This window comes from Falco naumanni, unplaced genomic scaffold, assembly GCF_017639655.2.
Source record: "Falco naumanni isolate bFalNau1 unplaced genomic scaffold, bFalNau1.pat scaffold_73_arrow_pat_ctg1, whole genome shotgun sequence".
Taxonomy (NCBI): Eukaryota; Metazoa; Chordata; class Aves; order Falconiformes; family Falconidae; genus Falco; species Falco naumanni.
The window spans coordinates 8,520-28,297 of record NW_024427565.1 but is presented as its reverse complement, the minus strand read 5'-3'; the positions used below and the strand labels follow the sequence as shown (position 1 = coordinate 28,297).

General features: G+C 58.8%; 1 gene segment (V, D, J or C); it reads right to left on the bottom strand.

The window, feature by feature from the left end:
• Nucleotides 1-2,433: 2,433 nt before the first annotated feature.
• LOC121082335 lies at nt 2,434-19,388 on the bottom strand. The segment is given in 5 exon segments: nt 2,434-2,826; nt 4,557-4,874; nt 9,322-9,645; nt 13,691-14,402; nt 19,173-19,388. Coding segments are annotated over 5 exon segments (1,956 nt in total).
• Nucleotides 19,389-19,778: the final 390 nt, after the last annotated feature.

Sequence of the window (19,778 nt, the reverse complement as noted above, 5' to 3'; positions counted from 1 at the left end):
CAGTAGACCGGCCCAGTTGGCTCTCCCAGTAGACCACAACCTCCCAGTAGACCAGACCCGTCCACTAGACCGGCCCAGTTGGCTCTCCCAGTAGACCACAACCTCCCAGTAGGCCAGCCCAGTTGGCTCTCCCAGTAGACCACACCCTCCCAGTAGACCAGACCAGTCCAGTAGACCGGCCCAGTTGGCTCTCCCAGTAGACCACACCCTTCCAGTAGACCAGACCAGTCCAGTAGACCGGCCCAGTTGGCTCTCCCAGTAGACCAGAACCTCCCAGTAGACCAGACCAGTCCAGTAGACCGGCCCAGTTGCCTCTCCCAGTAGACCACACCCTCCCAGTAGACCAGACCCGTCCAGTAGACCGGCCCAGTTGGCTCTCCCAGTAGACCACAACCTCCCAGTAGACCAGACCCGTCCAGTAGACCGGCCCAGTTGCCTCTCCCAGTAGACCACACCCTCCCAGTAGACCAGACCCGTCCAGTAGACCGGCCCAGTTGCCTCTCCCAGTAGACCACACCCTCCCAGTAGACCAGACCCGTCCAGTAGACCAGCCCAGTTGGCTCTCCCAGTAGACCACACCCTCCCAGTAGACCAGACCCGTCCAATAGACCGGCCCAGTTGCCTCTCCCAGTAGACCAGAACCTTCCAGTAGGCCAGCCCAGTTGGCTCTCCCAGTAGACCAGAACCTCCCAGTAGACCAGACCCGTCCAGTAGACCGGCCCAGTTGCCTCTCCCAGTAGACCACACCCTTCCAGTAGACCAGACCCGTCCAGTAGACCGGCCCAGTTGGCTCTCCCAGTAGACCAGAACCTCCCAGTAGACCAGACCCGTCCAGTAGACCGGCCCAGTTGCCTCTCCCAGTAGACCACACCCTTCCAGTAGACCAGACCAGTCCAGCAGACTGGCCCAGCTGCCTCTCCCAGTAGACCAGAACCTCCCAGTAGACCAGACCCGTCCAGTAGACCGGCCCAGTTGGCTCTCCCAGTAGACCACAACCTCCCAGTAGACCAGACCCGTCCAGTAGACCGGCCCAGTTGGCTCTCCCAGTAGACCACAACCTCCCAGTAGACCAGACCCGTCCAGTAGACCGGCCCAGTTGCCTCTCCCAGTAGACCAGACCCGTCCAGTAGACCGGCCCAGTTGCCTCTCCCAGTAGACCACACCCTCCCAGTAGACCAGACCCGTCCAGTAGACCGGCCCAGTTGCCTCTCCCAGTAGACCAGAACCTCCCAGTAGACCAGACCCGTCCAGTAGACCGTCCCAGTTACCTCTCCCAGTAGACCAGAACCTCCCAGTAGACCGGCCCAGTTGCCTCTCCCAGTAGACCACACCCTTCCAGTAGACCAGACCCGTCCAGTAGACCAGCCCAGTTGCCTCTCCCAGTAGACCAGAACCTCCCAGTAGACCAGAACCTCCCAGTAGACCAGACCCGTCCAGTAGACCGGCCCAGTTGCCTCTCCCAGTAGACCAGAACCTCCCAGTAGACCAGACCCGTCCAGTAGACCGGCCCAGTTGCCTCTCCCAGTAGACCACACCCTTCCAGTAGACCAGACCAGTCCAGCAGACTGGCCCAGCTGCTTCTCCCAGTAGACCACACCCTCCCAGTAGACCAGAGCAGTCCAGTAGATCGTCCCAGTTGGCTCTCCCAGTAGACCAGAACCTCCCAGTAGACCAGACCAGTCCACTAGACCGGCCCAGTTGCCTCTCCCAGTAGACCAGAACCTCCCAGTAGACCAGACCCGTCCAGTAGACCGGCCCAGTTGCTTCTCCCAGTAGACCAGACCTGTCCAGTAGACCGGCCCAGTTGCCTCTCCCAGTAGAGCAGACCCGTCCAGTAGACCGGCCCAGTTGCCTCTCCCAGTAGAGCAGCACCTCCCAGTAGACCAGACCCGTCCAGTAGACCGGCCCAGTTGCCTCTCCCAGTAGACCAGACCCGTCCAGTAGACCAGCCCAGTTGGCTCTCCCAGTAGACCAGAACCTCCCAGTAGACCAGACCAGTCCAGTAGACCGGCCCAGTTGCCTCTCCCAGTAGACCAGACCCGTCCAGTAGACCGGCCCAGTTGCCTCTCCCAGTAGACCAGAACCTCCCAGTAGACCAGACCCGTCCAGTAGACCGGCCCAGTTGGCTCTCCCAGTAGACCAGAACCTCCCAGTAGACCAGACCAGTCCAGTACACTGGCCCAGTTGGCTCTCCCAGTAGACCAGAACCTCCCAGTAGACCAGACCCGTCCAGAAGACCGGCCCAGTTGGCTCTCCCAGTAGACCAGAACCTCCCAGTAGACCGTCCCAGTTGGCGTCGGCGCGTCACGGGGGTTTTTTTTGTTGGTTTTTTTGGGTTTTTTCGCCTTTTTTTTGGGTCTTTTTTTTATTCGGATGCGGATTTACATCTTCTCCCACCCCACCCCACCCCAGGTGGACAACCCCGTCCCCTCCCCCAACTCTAGTAGCAGGTGACGTCGGCGTCGGCCAGGACCACCGAGACGTTGACGGCGGTGGGTTTACCCATGGACTTGTCCAAGCTCCTCTGCACGAAGTTCATGGGGATCCCCTGGTGTCCCACCACGCAGGAGAAGGTCTCGCCCCGCTGCCAGGTGGCCACCGGCACGTCCAACTTGCTGTAGACCGTGTAGGTGTCACCTTCCGCCCCAGGACCGAAGGTGGAGAAGCTACCGGGGGTCACCGGACGGTCCCCTTGGGTCCAGGTCACCAGGATGTCGCGGGGACTGAAACCCGAAGCCAGGCAGGTCAAGGTGGCCACCTCCTGCTGGGCCAGCTGCTCCGGCGGCGGCGGGAAGACGTAGACGGATGGTGGCTTCACGGGGACGTCTGGGAGGGGGGGGGGGGAGGGGCGAGAGAAGGTCAAGGGAGGGGGGAGGGGTAGAGCTCCCCCAGTTGGCCGGCCCAGTTGGCTCTCCCAGTAGGCTAGACCCGTCCCAGTAGACCATCCCAGTAGACCCTTCCAGCAGACCAGCCTCTTCCAGTAGACCCTTCCAGTAGACCATCCCAGTAGACCCGTCCAGTAGACCAGCCTCTCCCAGTAGACCCTTCCAGTAGACCCTTCCAGTAGACCCTTCCAGAAGACCAGCATCTCCCAGTAGACCCTTCTAGTAGACTATCCCTTCCAGTAGACCCTTCCAGTAGATCCTTCCAGTAGAGCAGCCCCTTCCAGTAGACCCTTCCAGTAGACCCTTCCAGTAGACCAGCCTCTCCCAGTAGACCCTTCCAGTAGACTATCCCCTTCCAGTAGACCCTTCCAGTAGACCCTTCCTGTAGACCAGCCTCTCCCAGTAGACCCTTCCAGTAGACCCTTCCAGTAGACCATCCCAGTAGACCAGCCTCTCCCAGTAGACCCTTCCAGTAGACCAGCCTCTCCCAGTAGACCCTTCCAGTAGATCCTTCCTGTAGACCAGCCTCTCCCAGTAGACCCTTCCAGCAGACCCTTCCAGTAGACTATCCCCTTCCAGTAGATCCTTCCAGTAGACCCTTCCAGTAGACCCTTCCAGTAGACCAGCCCCTTCCAGCAGACCCTTCCAGTAGACCCTTCCAGTAGACCCTTCCAGCAGCCCCTTCCAGTAGACCCTTCCAGTAGACCCTTCCAGCAGCCCCTTCCAGCAGACCCTTCCAGTAGACCCTTCCAGTAGACCCTTCCAGCAGCCCCTTCCAGTAGACCCTTCCAGTAGACCCTTCCAGTAGACCCTTCCAGAAGACCATCACCTCCCAGTAGACCCTTCCAGTAGACTATCCCCTTCCAGTAGACCCTTCCAGTAGACCCTTCTAGTAGATCCTTCCTGTAGACCAGCCTCTCCCAGTAGACCCTTCCAGTAGACCAGCCTCTCCCAGTAGACCCTTCCAGTAGACCAGACCCTTCCAGTAGACCCTTCCAGTAGACCCTTCCAGTAGACCCTTCCAGTAGACCCTTCCAGTAGACCCTTCTAGTAGACCCTTCCAGTAGACTATCCCCTTCCAGTAGACCCTTCCAGTAGACCCTTCTAGTAGATCCTTCCTGTAGACCAGCCTCTCCCAGTAGACCCTTCCAGAAGACCAGCCTCTCCCAGTAGACCCTTCCAGTAGACCCTTCTAGTAGATCCTTCCAGTAGACCAGCCTCTCCCAGCAGACCCTTCCAGCAGACCCTTCCAGTAGACCCTTCCAGCAGACCCTTCCAGCAGACCCTTCCAGCAGACCCTTCCAGTAGACCCTTCCAGTAGACCCTTCCAGTAGACCCTTCCAGAAGACCCTTCCAGTAGACCCTTCCAGTAGACCCTTCCAGCAGACCCTTCCAGCAGACCCTTCCAGTAGACCCTTCCAGCAGACCCTTCCAGTAGACCCTTCCAGCAGACCCTTCCAGCAGACCCTTCCAGCAGACCCTTCCAGCAGACCCTTCCAGCAGACCCTTCCAGTAGACCCTTCCAGCAGACCCTTCCAGTAGACCCTTCCAGTAGACCCTTCCAGCAGACCCTTCCAGCAGACCCTTCCAGCAGACCCTTCCAGCAGAGACTCCCCCAGTAGACCAGCCTCTTCCGGGACCCCGCGGGTGGGACGTGGGATGGGGGCCTACCTGTGTCTTTCCTGATGGACCTGACGATGGGCTCGCCGAGGTCGGGGACGTTGAGGGTGCAGGTGAACTTCTCACCAGAGCTCCACTCGTCGGCGCAGAGCTTGAGGGTGCTGCTCATCTGGTAGAGACCGTTCTCCAACTTGACCACCGGTCCCTTGGTGGCCTCCAAGGCGTTACCTCTGTCCCGGCTCCAGGAGAACTTCACGTCCTCGGGGGACTTCAGGTTGACGGCCAAGCAGGTGATGTTGGCGTTCTGGCTGAGGTAGAGGTCCTCCAGGGACGGGGGGGTGATGGTGACCTCCACGTCTGGTCTGTCATCTGGTGGTGGGGGTGGGGGAGGGGTGTTGAGGGGGGTGGACCTTGGGCTGACGCCAAACGCCGAGGCGGGGAAGACATTTGGTGACCACCACCACCACCCCAAAGTGTTCACCCTTGGTTGCCACCATCGCGGTGGTGTCACGTCTCCTTGGCCATCATCATTGTGTGGGGCCGTGGGGTGGTTTGTGGGGGTGGGGGATGGGGCTGCACCCACCCGTCTGTCCACCGCCCAGGTCAACCAGCGACCAAGGTCAACCATCCACCCAGGTCAACCATCCACCTTGACCATCCCCCAAGGTCAACCATCCACCTTGACCATCCACCTTGACCATCCACCCAGGTCAACCATCCACCTTGACCATCCACCAAGGTCAACCATCTGCCTTGAAAGTCAACCATCCACCTTGACCATCCCCCAAGGTCAACCATCCACCTTGACCATCCACCCAGGTCAACCATCCACCTTGACCATCCCCCAAGGTCAACCATCCACCTTGAAAGTCAACCATCCACCTTGACCATCCACCAAGGTCAACCATCCGCCTTGAAAGTCAACCATCCACCTTGACCATCCCCCAAGGTCAACCATCCACCTTGAAAGCCAACCATCCACCTTGACCATCCCCCAAGGTCAACCATCCACCTTGAAAGTCAACCATCCACCTTGACCATCCCCCAGGGTCAACCATCCACCCACCCAGGTCAACCATCCACCTTGACCATCCACCAAGGTCAACCATCCACCCACCCAGGTCAACCATCCACCTTGACCATCCACCCAGGTCAACCATCCACCCACCCAGGTCAACCATCCACCTTGACCATCCCCCAAGGTCAACCATCCGCCTTGAAAGTCAACCACCCACCTTGACCATCCCTCAAGGTCAACCATCCACCCACCCAGGTCAACCATCCACCTTGACCATCCACCAAGGTCAACCATCCACCCACCCAGGTCAACCATCCACCTTGACCACCCACCAAGGTCAACCATCCACCCACCCAGGTCAACCATCCACCTTGACCACCCACCAAGGTCAACCATCCACCTTGAAAGTCAACCATCCACCTTGACCATCCCCCAAGGTCAACCATCCACCTTGAAAGTCAACCATCCACCTTGACCATCCACCAAGGTCAACCATCCACCTTGAAAGTCAACCATCCACCTTGACCATCCACCAAGGTCAACCATCCACCTTGAAAGTCAACCATCCACCTTGACCACCCACCAAGGTCAACCATCCACCCAGGTCATCCATCCACCAAGTTCAACCACCCACCAAGGTCAACCATCCACTTCAACCATCCACCTACCTTGACCATCCATCCATCTCTACGTTCTCCAACCGACCAACCACCCGGGTTTCCATCATCTGACCACCCTCCTGGTCAACCCCCCACCCCACCACCTCTCCGTGTCCCAACCGACCAATGGCTTGACCTTCTGGGCTTTCCATGGAGCCCACCAACCCTACGGACCTTCTGGGCTCTCTGTGGAGCCCACCAACCCTACGGACCTTCTGGGCTCTCTGTGGAGCCCACCAACCCTACGGACCTTCTGGGCTCTCTGTGGAGCCCACCAACCCTACGGACCTTCTGGGCTTTCCATGGAGCCCACCAACCCTACGGACCTTCTGGGCTCTCTGTGGAGCCCACCAACCCTACGGACCTTCTGGGCTCTCTGTGGAGCCCACCAACCCTACGGACCTTCTGGGCTTTCCATGGAGCCCACCAACCCTACGGACCTTCTGGGCTCTCTGTGGAGCCCACCAACCCTACGGACCTTCTGGGCTTTCCATGGAGCCCACCAACCCTACGGACCTTCTGGGCTTTCCGTGGAGCCCACCAACCCTACGGACCTTCTGGGCTTTCCACGGAGCCCACCAACCCTACGGACCTTCTGGGCTTTCCATGGAGCCCACCAACCCTACGGACCTTCTGGGCTTTCCATGGAGCCCACCAACCCTACGGACCTTCTGGGCTTTCCGTGGAGCCCACCAACCCTACGGACCTTCTGGGCTTTCCATGGAGCCCACCAACCCTACGCACCTTCTGGGCTTTCCATGGAGCCCACCAACCCTACGGACCTTCTGGGCTCTCTGTGGAGCCCACCAACCCTACGGACCTTCTGGGCTTTCCATGGAGCCCACCAACCCTACGGACCTTCTGGGCTTTCCATGGAGCCCACCAACCCTACGCACCTTCTGGGCTTTCCACGGAGCCCACCAACCCTACGGACCTTCTGGGCTTTCCACGGAGCCCACCAACCCTACGGACCTTCTGGGCTTTCCATGGAGCCCACCAACCCTACGGACCTTCTGGGCTTTCCATGGAGCCCACCAACCCTACGGACCTTCTGGGCTTTCCATGGAGCCCACCAACCCTACAGACCTTCTGGGCTTTCCATGGAGCCCACCAACCCTACGGACCTTCTGGGCTTTCCACGGAGCCCACCAACCCTACGGACCTTCTGGGCTCTCTGTGGAGCCCACCAACCCTACGGACCTTCTGGGCTTTCCATGGAGCCCACCAACCCTACGGACCTCCTGGGCTTTCCATGGAGCCCACCAACCCTACGGACCTCCTGGGCTTTCCATGGAGCCCACCAACCCTACGGACCTTCTGGGCTTTCCATGGAGCCCACCAACCCTACGGACCTTCTGGGCTTTCCATGGAGCCCACCAACCCTACGGACCTTCTGGGCTTTCCATGGAGCCCACCAACCCTACGGACCTTCTGGGCTTTCCATGGAGCCCACCAACCCTACGGACCTTCTGGGCTTTCCATGGAGCCCACCAACCCTACGGACCTTCTGGGCTCTCCATGGAGCCCACCAACCCTACGGACCTTCTGGGCTTTCCATGGAGCCCACCAACCCTACGGACCTTCTGGGCTCTCTGTGGAGCCCACCAACCCTACGGACCTTCTGGGCTTTCCACGGAGCCCACCAACCCTACGGACCTTCTGGGCTTTCCGTGGAGCCCACCAACCCTACGCACCTTCTGGGCTTTCCATGGAGCCCACCAACCCTACGGACCTTCTGGGCTTTCCATGGAGCCCACCAACCCTACGGACCTTCTGGGCTTTCCGTGGAGCCCACCAACCCTACGGACCTTCTAGGCTTTCCATGGAGCCCACCAACCCTACGGACCTTCTGGGCCATCCGTGGAGCCCACCAACCCTACGGACCTTCTGGGCTTTCCATGGAGCCCACCAACCCTACGGACCTTCTGGGCTTTCCATGGAGCCCACCAACCCTACAGACCTTCTGGGCTTTCCATCGAGCCCACCAACCCTACGGACCTTCTGGGCTTTCCGTGGAGCCCACCAACCCTACGGACCTTCTGGGCTTTCCATGGAGCCCACCAACCCTACGGACCTTCTGGGCTTTCCATGGAGCCCACCAACCCTACGGACCTTCTGGGCTTTCCATGGAGCCCACCAACCCTACGGACCTTCTGGGCTTTCCATGGAGCCCACCAACCCTACGGACCTTCTGGCCTTTCCGTGGAGCCCACCAACCCTACGGACCTTCTGGGCTTTCCATGGAGCCCACCAACCCTACGGACCTTCTGGGCTTTCCATGGAGCCCACCAACCCTACAGACCTTCTGGGCTTTCCATGGAGCCCACCAACCCTACGGACCTTCTGGGCTTTCCATGGAGCCCACCAACCCTACGGACCTTCTGGGCTTTCCGTGGAGCCCACCAACCCTACGGACCTTCTGGGCTTTCCGTGGAGCCCACCAACCCCACGGACCTTCTGGGCTTTCCATGGAGCCCACCAACCCTACGGACCTTCTGGGCTTTCCATGGAGCCCACCAACCCTACGGACCTTCTGGGCTTTCCATGGAGCCCACCAACCCTACGGACCTTCTGGGCTTTCCATGGAGCCCACCAACCCTACGGGCCTTCTGGGCTTTCCATGGAGCCCACCAACCCTACGGACCTTCTGGGCTTTCCATGGAGCCCACCAACCCTACGGACCTTCTGGGCTTTCCATGGAGCCCACCAACCCTACGGACCTTCTGGGCTTTCCATGGAGCCCACCAACCCTACGGACCTTCTGGGCTTTCCATGGAGCCCACCAACCCTACGGACCTTCTGGGCTTTCCATGGAGCCCACCAACCCTACGGACCTTCTGGGCTTTCCATGGAGCCCACCAACCCTACGGACCTTCTGGGCTTTCCATGGAGCCCACCAACCCTACGGACCTTCTGGGCTTTCCATGGAGCCCACCAACCCTACGGACCTTCTGGGCTTTCCATGGAGCCCACCAAAGCTACGGACCTTCTGGGCTTTCCATGGAGCCCACCAACCCTACGGACCTTCTGGGCTTTCCATGGAGCCCACCAACCCTACGGACCTTCTGGGCTCTCCATGGAGCCCACCAACCTTCTGAGATGTTCCATCTCCCCATGTCCTCCAAGAAACCCCACCTACCTGAGCAGAAGGTGCTGATGTTGAGGATGGCCGGTTTCTCCAGCGAAGGGTGGGTGACCTTGCAGGAGAACTCGGCCCCCAGGTTCCAGCTCTCCAGGCTGACGTTGACCTTGCTGGTGAAGGTGGCCTTCTCCGTGGAGCACTGGTCGCAGGTGTTGTCCTCCTGCCGCAGGTCCACCACCTCGTGGTTCCTCAGCCACTGCACCTTGGCGTCACCAGCCGTCTTCCCCTCCACGAGGCACAGCAGAAGGACCTTCCCCTCCGAGCTGTCCTGCACCGGGTCGCTCAGGAGCTTGATTGTCACCTCCTCTGACGGACACACATCTGAAGAGAAGGGACATCAGGGAGAGGGGTCCACCAAGACCTCGTTCAGGCCTTGGAGAAACATCAACCCCTCTTCGAGGTCCACCAAGACCTCGTGCAAGACTTGGAGAAACATCAACCCATCTAGGTGTCCACCAAGACCTCGTTCAGGCCTTGGAGAAACATCAACCCATCTTCGAGGTCCACCAAGACCTCGTTCAGGCCTTGGAGAAACATCAACCCATCTTCGAGGTCCACCAAGACCTCGTTCAGGCCTTGGAGAAACATCAACCCATCTAGGTGTCCACCAAGACCTCGTTCAGGCCTTGGAGAAACATCAACCCATCTAGGGGTCATCTAGGTGTCCACCAAGACCTCGTTCAGGCCTTGGAGAAACATCAACCCATCTTCGAGGTCCACCAAGACCTCGTTCAGGCCTTGGAGAAACATCAACCCATCTTCGAGGTCCACCAAGACCTCGTTCAGGCCTTGGAGAAACATCAACCCATCTAGGTGTCCACCAAGACCTCGTTCAGGCCTTGGAGAAACATCAACCCATCTTCGAGGTCCACCAAGACCTCGTTCAGGCCTTGGAGAAACATCAACCCATCTAGGTGTCCACCAAGACCTCGTGCAAGCCTTGGAGAAACACCAACCCATCTAGGGGTCATCTAGGTGTCCACCAAGACCTCGTGCAAGCCTTGGAGAAACACCAACCCATCCAGGGGTCATCTAGGTGTCCACCAAGACCTCGTGCAAGCCTTGGAGAAACATCAACCCCTCTTCGAGGTGTCCACCAAGACCTAGTTCAGGCCTTGGAGAAACATCAACCCATCTAGGTGTCATCTAGGTGTCCACCAAGACCTCGTGCAAGCCTTGGAGAAGCACCAACCCATCCAGGGGTCATCTAGGTGTCCACCAAGACCTCGTGCAAGCCTTGGAGAAACACCAACCCATCTAGGGGTCATCTAGGTGTCCACCAAGACCTCGTGCAAGCCTTGGAGAAGCACCAACCCATCTAGGGGTCATCTAGGTGTCCACCAAGACCTCGTGCAAGCCTTGGAGAAACATCAACCCATCCAGGGGTCATCTAGGTGTCCACCAAGACCTCGTGCAAGCCTTGGAGAAACACCAACCCATCCAGGGGTCATCTAGGTGTCCACCAAGACCTCGTGCAAGCCTTGGAGAAACACCAACCCATCTAGGGGTCATCTAGGTGTCCACCAAGACCTCGTGCAAGCCTTGGAGAAGCACCAACCCATCTAGGGGTCATCTAGGTGTCCACCAAGACCTCGTGCAAGCCTTGGAGAAACATCAACCCATCCAGGGGTCATCTAGGTGTCCACCAAGACCTCGTGCAAGCCTTGGAGAAACACCAACCCATCCAGGGGTCATCTAGGTGTCCACCAAGACCTCGTGCAAGCCTTGGAGAAACACCAACCCATCTAGGGGTCATCTAGGTGTCCACCAAGACCTCGTGCAAGCCTTGGAGAAACATCAACCCATCTAGGGGTCATCTAGGTGTCCACCAAGACCTCGTGCAAGCCTTGGAGAAACACCAACCCATCTAGGGGTGGTCTAGGTGTCCACCAAGACCTCGTGCAAGCCTTGGAGAAACACCAACCCATCTAGGGGTCATCTAGGTGTCCACCAAGACCTCGTGCAAGCCTTGGAGAAACATCAACCCATCCAGGGGTCCACCAAGACCTCGTTCAGGCCTTGGAGAAACACCAACCCATCTAGGGGTCATCTAGGTGTCCACCAAGACCTCGTGCAAGCCTTGGAGAAACATCAACCCATCTTCGAGGTCCACCAAGACCTCGTTCAGGCCTTGGAGAAACATCAACCCATCTAGGTGTCCACCAAGACCTCGTGCAAGCCTTGGAGAAACATCAACCCATCTAGGTGTCCACCAAGACCTCGTGCAAGCCTTGGAGAAACATCAACCCATCTAGGTGTCCACCAAGACCTCGTTCAGGCCTTGGAGAAACATCAACCCATCTAGGTGTCCACCAAGACCTCGTACAGGCCTTGGAGAAACACCAATCCATCTAGGGGTCATCTAGGTGTCCACCAAGACCTCGTGCAAGCCTTGGAGAAACATCAACCCATCCAGGGGTCCACCAAGACCTCGTTCAGGCCTTGGAGAAACATCAACCCATCTTCGAGGTCCACCAAGACCTCATTCAGGCCTTGGAGAGACACCAACCCATCTAGGGGTGGTCTAGGTGTCCACCAAGACCTCGTGCAAGCCTTGGAGAAACATCAACCCATCCAGGGGTGGTCTAGGTGTCCACCAAGACCTCGTGCAAGCCTTGGAGTGACACCAACCCATCTAGGGGTGGTCTAGGTGTCCACCAAGACATCACACACGCCTTGGAGAAACACCAACCCATCTAGGGGTCATCTAGGTGTCCACCAAGACCTCATTCAGGCCTTGGAGAAACATCAACCCATCCAGGGCTCCACCAAGACCTCGTTCAGGCCTTGGAGAAACACCAACCCATCTAGGGGTGGTCTAGGTGTCCACCAAGACCTCGTGCAAGCCTTGGAGTGACACCAACCCATCTAGGGGTCATCTAGGTGTCCACCAAGACCTCGTGCAAGCCTTGGAGAAACATCAACCCATCCAGGGGTCCACCAAGACCTCGTTCAGGCCTTGGAGAAACATCAACCCATCTTCGAGGTCCACCAAGACCTCGTTCAGGCCTTGGAGAAACACCAACCCATCCAGGGGTCATCTAGGTGTCCACCAAGACCTCGTGCAAGACTTGGAGAAACACCAACCCATCTTCGAGGTCCACCAAGACCTCGTTCAGGCCTTGGAGAAACACCAACCCATCTAGGGGTGGTCTAGGTGTCCACCAAGACCTCGTGCAAGACTTGGAGAAACACCAACCCATCTAGGGGTGGTCTAGGTGTCCACCAAGACATCACACACGCCTTGGAGAAACACCAACCCATCTAGGGGTCATCTAGGTGTCCACCAAGACCTCATTCAGGCCTTGGAGAAACATCAACCCATCCAGGGCTCCACCAAGACCTCGTTCAGGCCTTGGAGAAACACCAACCCATCTAGGGGTGGTCTAGGTGTCCACCAAGACCTCGTGCAAGCCTTGGAGTGACACCAACCCATCTAGGGGTCATCTAGGTGTCCACCAAGACCTCGTGCAAGACTTGGAGAAACATCAACCCATCCAGGGGTCCACCAAGACCTCGTTCAGGCCTTGGAGAAACATCAACCCATCTTCGAGGTCCACCAAGACCTCGTTCAGGCCTTGGAGAAACACCAACCCATCCAGGGGTCATCTAGGTGTCCACCAAGACCTCGTGCAAGACTTGGAGAAACACCAACCCATCTTCGAGGTCCACCAAGACCTCGTTCAGGCCTTGGAGAAACACCAACCCATCTAGGGGTGGTCTAGGTGTCCACCAAGACCTCGTGCAAGACTTGGAGAAACACCAACCCATCTAGGGGTGGTCTAGGTGTCCACCAAGACCTCGTGCAAGACTTGGAGAAACACCAACCCCTATTCGAGGTGTCCACCAAGACCTAGTTCAGGCCTTGGAGACACACCAACCCATCTAGGTGTCATCTAGGTGTCCACCAAGACCTCGTGCAAGCCTTGGAGAGACACCAACCCATCTAGGGGTGGTCTAGGTGTCCACCAAGACCTCGTGCAAGCCTTGGAGAAACACCAACCCATCTAGGGGTCATCTAGGTGTCCACCAAGACCTCGTGCAAGCCTTGGAGAGACACCAACCCATCTAGGGGTGGTCTAGGTGTCCACCAAGACCTCATGCAAGCCTTGGAGAAACACCAACCCATCTAGGGGTGGTCTAGGTGTCCACCAAGACCTCGTGCAAGCCTTGGAGAGACACCAACCCCTCTTCGAGGTGTCCACCAAGACCTCGTGCAAGCCTTGGAGAAACACCAACCCATCTAGGGGTGGTCTAGGTGTCCACCAAGACATCACACACGCCTTGGAGAGACACCAACCCCTCTTTGAGGTCCACCAAGACCTCGTGCCACGCCGGGATCTCCTCCTCACCACCTTCTCCTCACCCGTGATGTTCTTGATGATGGTTCCGGTGCTTCTGTGGTCCACCCTGCACTGGAAGATCTCGTCGCATGCGTCCACGGCGGGGACGGTGAACTCGCTGCTGAGGGTGTAGTAGGTCCCTGGCCTGTAGATGACCGGGAAGGTCTCAGCTTCTCCTGAAACCCTGGAGACCCAGGTGACGGTGACGGGTTCGGGGAAGAAGTTGTTGACCAAGCAACCCAAGGTGACCTTGTCCTGGAAGTCCTCGCAGGAGATCAGCGGGTAGACGGTGGGGGCGGCGGCCTTGACTGGGGAGGAGAAGAACTTTGGAGAAGGTGGTGGTGGGACAGGTGGTGGGACAGGTGGTGGGACAGGCGGTGGGGGAAGCGGTCTGGCCGAAAGACGATGTGAAAGCGCCGGTGAAAAGGTCACCGCCAGAAGAGGAAGTTCACCGGGGCGCGAGAAGTTCCTCCCAGACGCTTTTCCCACCCCAAACGATGACCCCACCACCCCCACCCCCACCCCTCTGACGTCATCGCGCCACGGGGACCTGGCCACCACCACCACCACCACCACCACCACCACCGTCCCACCAGCGGTGACGGCCCCGGTGGCGAGCGGTTCCTCAAAGACGGGGACTTGGGCTTGGGGTCCCACCACCGCTTTGGGGGGTTGGCTTTGATGGGGGGTGGTCCCTGCTTCTTCAGTTGGGGGTGGGGGGTGGGGTGGGGGTGGCTCCGAGGAGGACACGGGGCTTGGGCCGCAACGGGTGGCCACCGGAGGGTGAGGACACCTTCAACCTGGCTCTCCTAGAAGAAGGCGGAGGCTGAGCTGGGCTTGGAGAACTTCAGCTGGGCATCTCAGGTGGGTTTGGAGCTGGGCTGGGCTTGGAGACCCCAACCTGGGCTTGGAGACCCCAACCTGGCCTTGGAGACCCCACCCTGGGCTTGGAGACCCCAACCTGGGCTTGGAGACACCAACCTGGGCTTGGAGACCCCAACCTGGGCTTGGAGACCCCAAACTGGGCTTGGAGACCCCAACCTGGGCTTGGAGACCCTAACCTGGGCTTGGAGACACCAACATGGGCTTGGAGACACCAACATGGGCTTTCTAGGTGGGCTTGGACCTGAACTTGGCTTGGAGACCCCAAGGTTGGGTTTTCTAGGTGGGCTTGGAGATGATCTTGGCTTGGAGACCCCAACCTGGGCTATCTAGGTGGGCTTGGAGACCCCAGCCTGGGCTTGGAGACACCAGCCTGGGCTTGGAGACCCCAACCTGGGCTTGGAGACCCCAACCTGGGCTTGGAGACCCCAGCCTGGGCTTTCCTAGGTGGGCTTGGACCTGAACTTGGCTTGGAGACCTCAAGGTTGGGCTTTCTAGGTGGGCTTGGAGATGAGTTGGGTTGGAGACCCCAACCAACCTCGGCTTGGAGACCCCAACCTGGGCTTGGAGACCCCAACCTGGGCTTGGAGACCCCAGCCTGGGCTTGGAGACCCCCAACCTGGGCTTGGAGACCCCAACCTGGGCTTGGAGACCCCAACCTGGGCTTGGAGACCCCAACCTGGGCTTGGAGACACCAACATGGGCTTGGAGACACCAACATGGGCTTTCTAGGTGGGCTTGGACCTGAACTTGGCTTGGAGACCCCAAGGTTGGGTTTTCTAGGTGGGCTTGGAGATGATCTTGGCTTGGAGACCCCAACCTGGGCTATCTAGGTGGGCTTGGAGACCCCAGCCTGGGCTTGGAGACACCAGCCTGGGCTTGGAGACCCCAACCTGGGCTTGGAGACCCCAACCTGGGCTTGGAGACCCCAGCCTGGGCTTTCCTAGGTGGGCTTGGACCTGAACTTGGCTTGGAGACCCCAAGGTTGGGCTTTCTAGGTGGGCTTGGAGATGAGTTGGGTTGGAGACCCCAACCAACCTGGGCTTGGAGACCCCAACCTGGGCTTGGAGACTCCAGCTTGGGCTTTCTAGGTGGGCTTGGACCTGAACTTGGCTTGGAGACCCCAAGGTTGGGCTTTCTAGGTGGGCTTGGAGACCCCAGCCTGGGTTTGGAGACCCCAACATGGGCTTGGAGACCCCAACCTGGGCTTGGAGACCCCAACATGGGCTTGGAGACCCCAACCTGGGCTTGGAGACCCCAACATGGGCTTGGAGACCCCAACCTGGGCTTTTCTAGGTGGGCTTGGACCTGAACTTGGTTTGGAGACCTCAAGGTTGGGCTATCTAGGTGGGCTTGGAGATGAGTTGGGTTGGAGACCCCAGCCTGGGCTTGGAGACCCCAACCTGGGCTTGGAGACCCCAACCTGGGCTTGGAGACCCCAACATGGGCTTGGAGACCCCAGCCTGGGCTTGGAGACCCCAACCTGGGCTTGGAGACCCCAACCTGGGCTTGGAGACCCCAACCTGGGCTTGGAGACCCCAACCTGGGCTTGGAGACCCCAGCCTGGGCTTGGAGACCCCAACCTGGGCTTGGAGACCCCAACCTGGGCTTGGAGACCCCAACATGGGCTTGGAGACCCCAGCCTGGGCTTGGAGACCCCAACCTGGGCTTGGAGACCCCAACATGGGCTTGGAGACCCCAGCCTGGGCTTGGAGACCCCAACCTGGGCTTGGAGACCCCAACCTGGGCTTGGAGACCCCAGCCTGGGCTTGGAGACCCTAACCTGGGCTTGGAGACCCCAACCTGGGCTTGGAGACCCCAACCTGGGCTTGGAGACCCCAACCTGGGCTTGGAGACCCCAACCTGGGCTTGGAGACCCCAACCTGGGCTTGCAGACCCCAACCTGGGCTTGGAGACCCCAACCTGGGCTTGGAGACACCAACCAGAACAAGCTGGGATTCAAACTGGTCTGTACTGGGTGGTACTGGACCCCAGCATCACCAAAAGGACCTAAACTGGTCTGTACTGGGTTGTACTGGAGCCCAGCATCACCAAAAGGACCTAAACTGGTCTGTACTGGGCGGTACTGGAGCCCAGCATCACCAGCAGGACCTAAACTGGTCTGTACTGGGTGGTACTGGAGCCCAGCATCACCAAAAGGACCTAAACTGGTCTGTACTGGGTGGTACTGGAGCCCAGCATCACCAGCAGGACCTAAACTGGTCTGTACTGGGTGGTACTGGAGCCCAGCATCACCAAAAGGACCTAAACTGGTCTGTACTGGGTGGTACTGGAGCCCAGCATCACCAGCAGGACCTAAACTGGTCTGTACTGGGTGGTACTGGAGCCCAGCATCACCAGCAGGACCTAAACTGGTCTGTACTGGGTGGTACTGGAGCCCAGCGTCACCAGCAGGAACTAAACTGGTCTGTACTGGGTGGTACTGGAGCCAGGCATCACCAGCAGGAACTAAACTGGTCTGTACTGGGTGGTACTGGAGCCCAGCATCACCAGCAGGACCTAAACTGGTCTGTACTGGGAGGTACTGGAGCCCAGCATCACCAGCAGGACCTAAACTGGTCTGTACTGGGTGGTACTGGAGCCCAGCATCACCAGCAGGACCTAAACTGGTCTGTACTGGGTGGTACTGGAGCCCAGCATCACCAGCAGGACCTAAACTGGTCTGTACTGGGTGGTACTGGAGCCCAGCGTCACCAGCAGGACCTAAACTGGTCTGTACTGGGTGGTACTGGAGCCCAGCATCACCAGCAGGACATAACTGGTCTGTACTGGGTGGTACTGGAGCCCAGCATCACCAGCAGGACCTAAACTGGTCTGTACTGGGTGGTACTGGAGCCCAGCATCACCAGCGGGACCTAAACTGGTCTGTACTGGGTGGTACTGGAGCCCAGCGTCACCAGCGGGACCTAAACTGGTCTGTACTGGGTGGTACTGGAGCCCAGCATCACCAGCGGGACCTAAACTGGTCTGTACTGGGTGGTACTGGAGCCCAGCATCACCAGCAGGACCTAAACTGGTCTGTACTGGGTGGTACTGGAGCCCAGCACTGGGAGGTGGGTGCTAAACTGGTCTGTACTGGGAGGTACTGGAGCCCAGCACTGGTAGCTGGGTGCTAAACTGGTCTGTACTGGGAGGTACTGGAGCCCAGCACTGGGAGCTGGGTGCTAAACTGGTCTGTACTGGGAGGTACTGGAGCCCAGCACTGGGAGCTGGGTGCTAAACTGGTCTGTACTGGGAGGTAGTGGAGCCCAGCACTGGGAGCTGGGTGCTAAACTGGTCTGTACTGGGTGGTACTGGAGCCCAGCACTGGTAGGTGGGTGCTAAACTGGTCTGTACTGGGAGGTACTGGAGCCCAGCACTGGTAGCTGGGTGCTAAACTGGTCTGTACTGGGTGGTACTGGAGCCCAGCGTCACCAGGAGGACCTAAACTGGTCTGTACTGGGTGGTACTGGAGCCCAGCATCACCAGCAGGACCTAAACTGGTCTGTACTGGGTGGTACTGGAGCCCAGCACTGGTAGGGGGGTGCTAAACTGGTCTGTACTGGGAGGTACTGGAGCCCAGCACTGGTAGCTGGGTGCTAAACTGGTGTGTACTGGGTGGTACTGGAGCCCAGCGTCACCAGGAGGACCTAAACTGGTCTGTACTGGGTGATACTGGAGCCCAGCATCACCAGCAGGACCTAAACTGGTCTGTACTGGGTGGTACTGGAGCCCAGCATCACCAGCAGGACCTAAACTGGTCTGTACTGGGTGATACTGGAGCCCAGCATCACCAGCAGGACCTAAACTGGTCTGTACTGGGAGGTACTGGAGCCCAGCACTGGGAGGTGGGTGCTAAACTGGTCTGTACTGGGAGGTACTGGAGCCCAGCACTGGTAGCTGGGTGCTAAACTGGTCTGTACTGGGAGGTACTGGAGCCCAGCACTGGGAGCTGGGTGCTAAACTGGTCTGTACTGGGAGGTACTGGAGCCCAGCACTGGGAGCTGGGTGCTAAACTGGTCTGTACTGGGAGGTACTGGAGCCCAGCACTGGGAGCTGGGTGCTAAACTGGTCTGTACTGGGTGGTACTGGAGCCCAGCACTGGGAGCTGGGTGCTAAACTGGTCTGTACTGGGCGGTACTGGAGCCCAGCACTGGTAGCTGGGTGCTAAACTGGTCTGTACTGGGAGGTACTGGAGCCCAGCATCACCAGCAGGACCTAAACTGGTCTGTACTGGGAGGTACTGGAGCCCAGCACTGGTAGGGGGGTGCTAAACTGGTCTGTACTGGGAGGTACTGGAGCCCAGCACTGGTAGCTGGGTGCTAAACTGGTCTGTACTGGGAGGTACTGGAGCCCAGCACTGGTAGCTGGGTGCTAAACTGGTCTGTACTGGGAGGTACTGGAGCCCAGCATCACCAGCAGGACCTAAACTGGTCTGTACTGGGAGGTACTGGAGCCCAGCACTGGGAGCTGGGTGCTAAACTGGTCTGTACTGGGCGGTACTGGAGCCCAGCACTGGTGGGATCCCCCCCCCCCACGTTCCCGCCGGGATCCTGCCCCTCCCCCTTCCCCGCTGCCGGGGGGGATCCCTGGGGGGCGGGGCCGGGGGCTGGGGGATCAGACGGGATCTGCTGGTGATCCCTGAGCCAGGATCCCATTGGCCCGGGGATCCCTTTTGCTGGTGATCTCATTGGCCCGGGGATCTGTTTGGCCACGGAATCCATTGGCCCAGGGATCCGCTTGGGCGGTGATCCCATTGGCCCAGGGATCCGTTTGGCCACGGAATCCATTGGCCCAGGGATCCGCTTGGGCGGTGATCCCATTGGCCCAGGGATCCATTTGGCCACAGATCCCATTGGCTCAGGGATCCGTTTTGCTGGTGATCCCATTGGCCCAGGGATCCGTTTGGCAAATGATCCCTTTTGCTATTGATCCTGTCGGCTATTGATCCCACGGGCCAGGGATCCCGTTGGCCCAGGGATCTGTTTGACTGGTGATCCCACGGGCCAGGGATCCCGTTGGCCGGGGATCCGTTTGGCCGGTGATCCCTTTGGGTAGTGATCCCATTGGCCATTGATCTCATTGGCTAGTGATCGATTAGCCAGGGATTCCATTGGCTGTTGATCCCGCTGGCCAGTGATCCCATTGGCCAGTGATCCATTTGGCCAGGGATCTGTTTGGCCTTGATCCATTTGGCCAGTGATCCCATTGGCCAGTGATCCCGTTGGC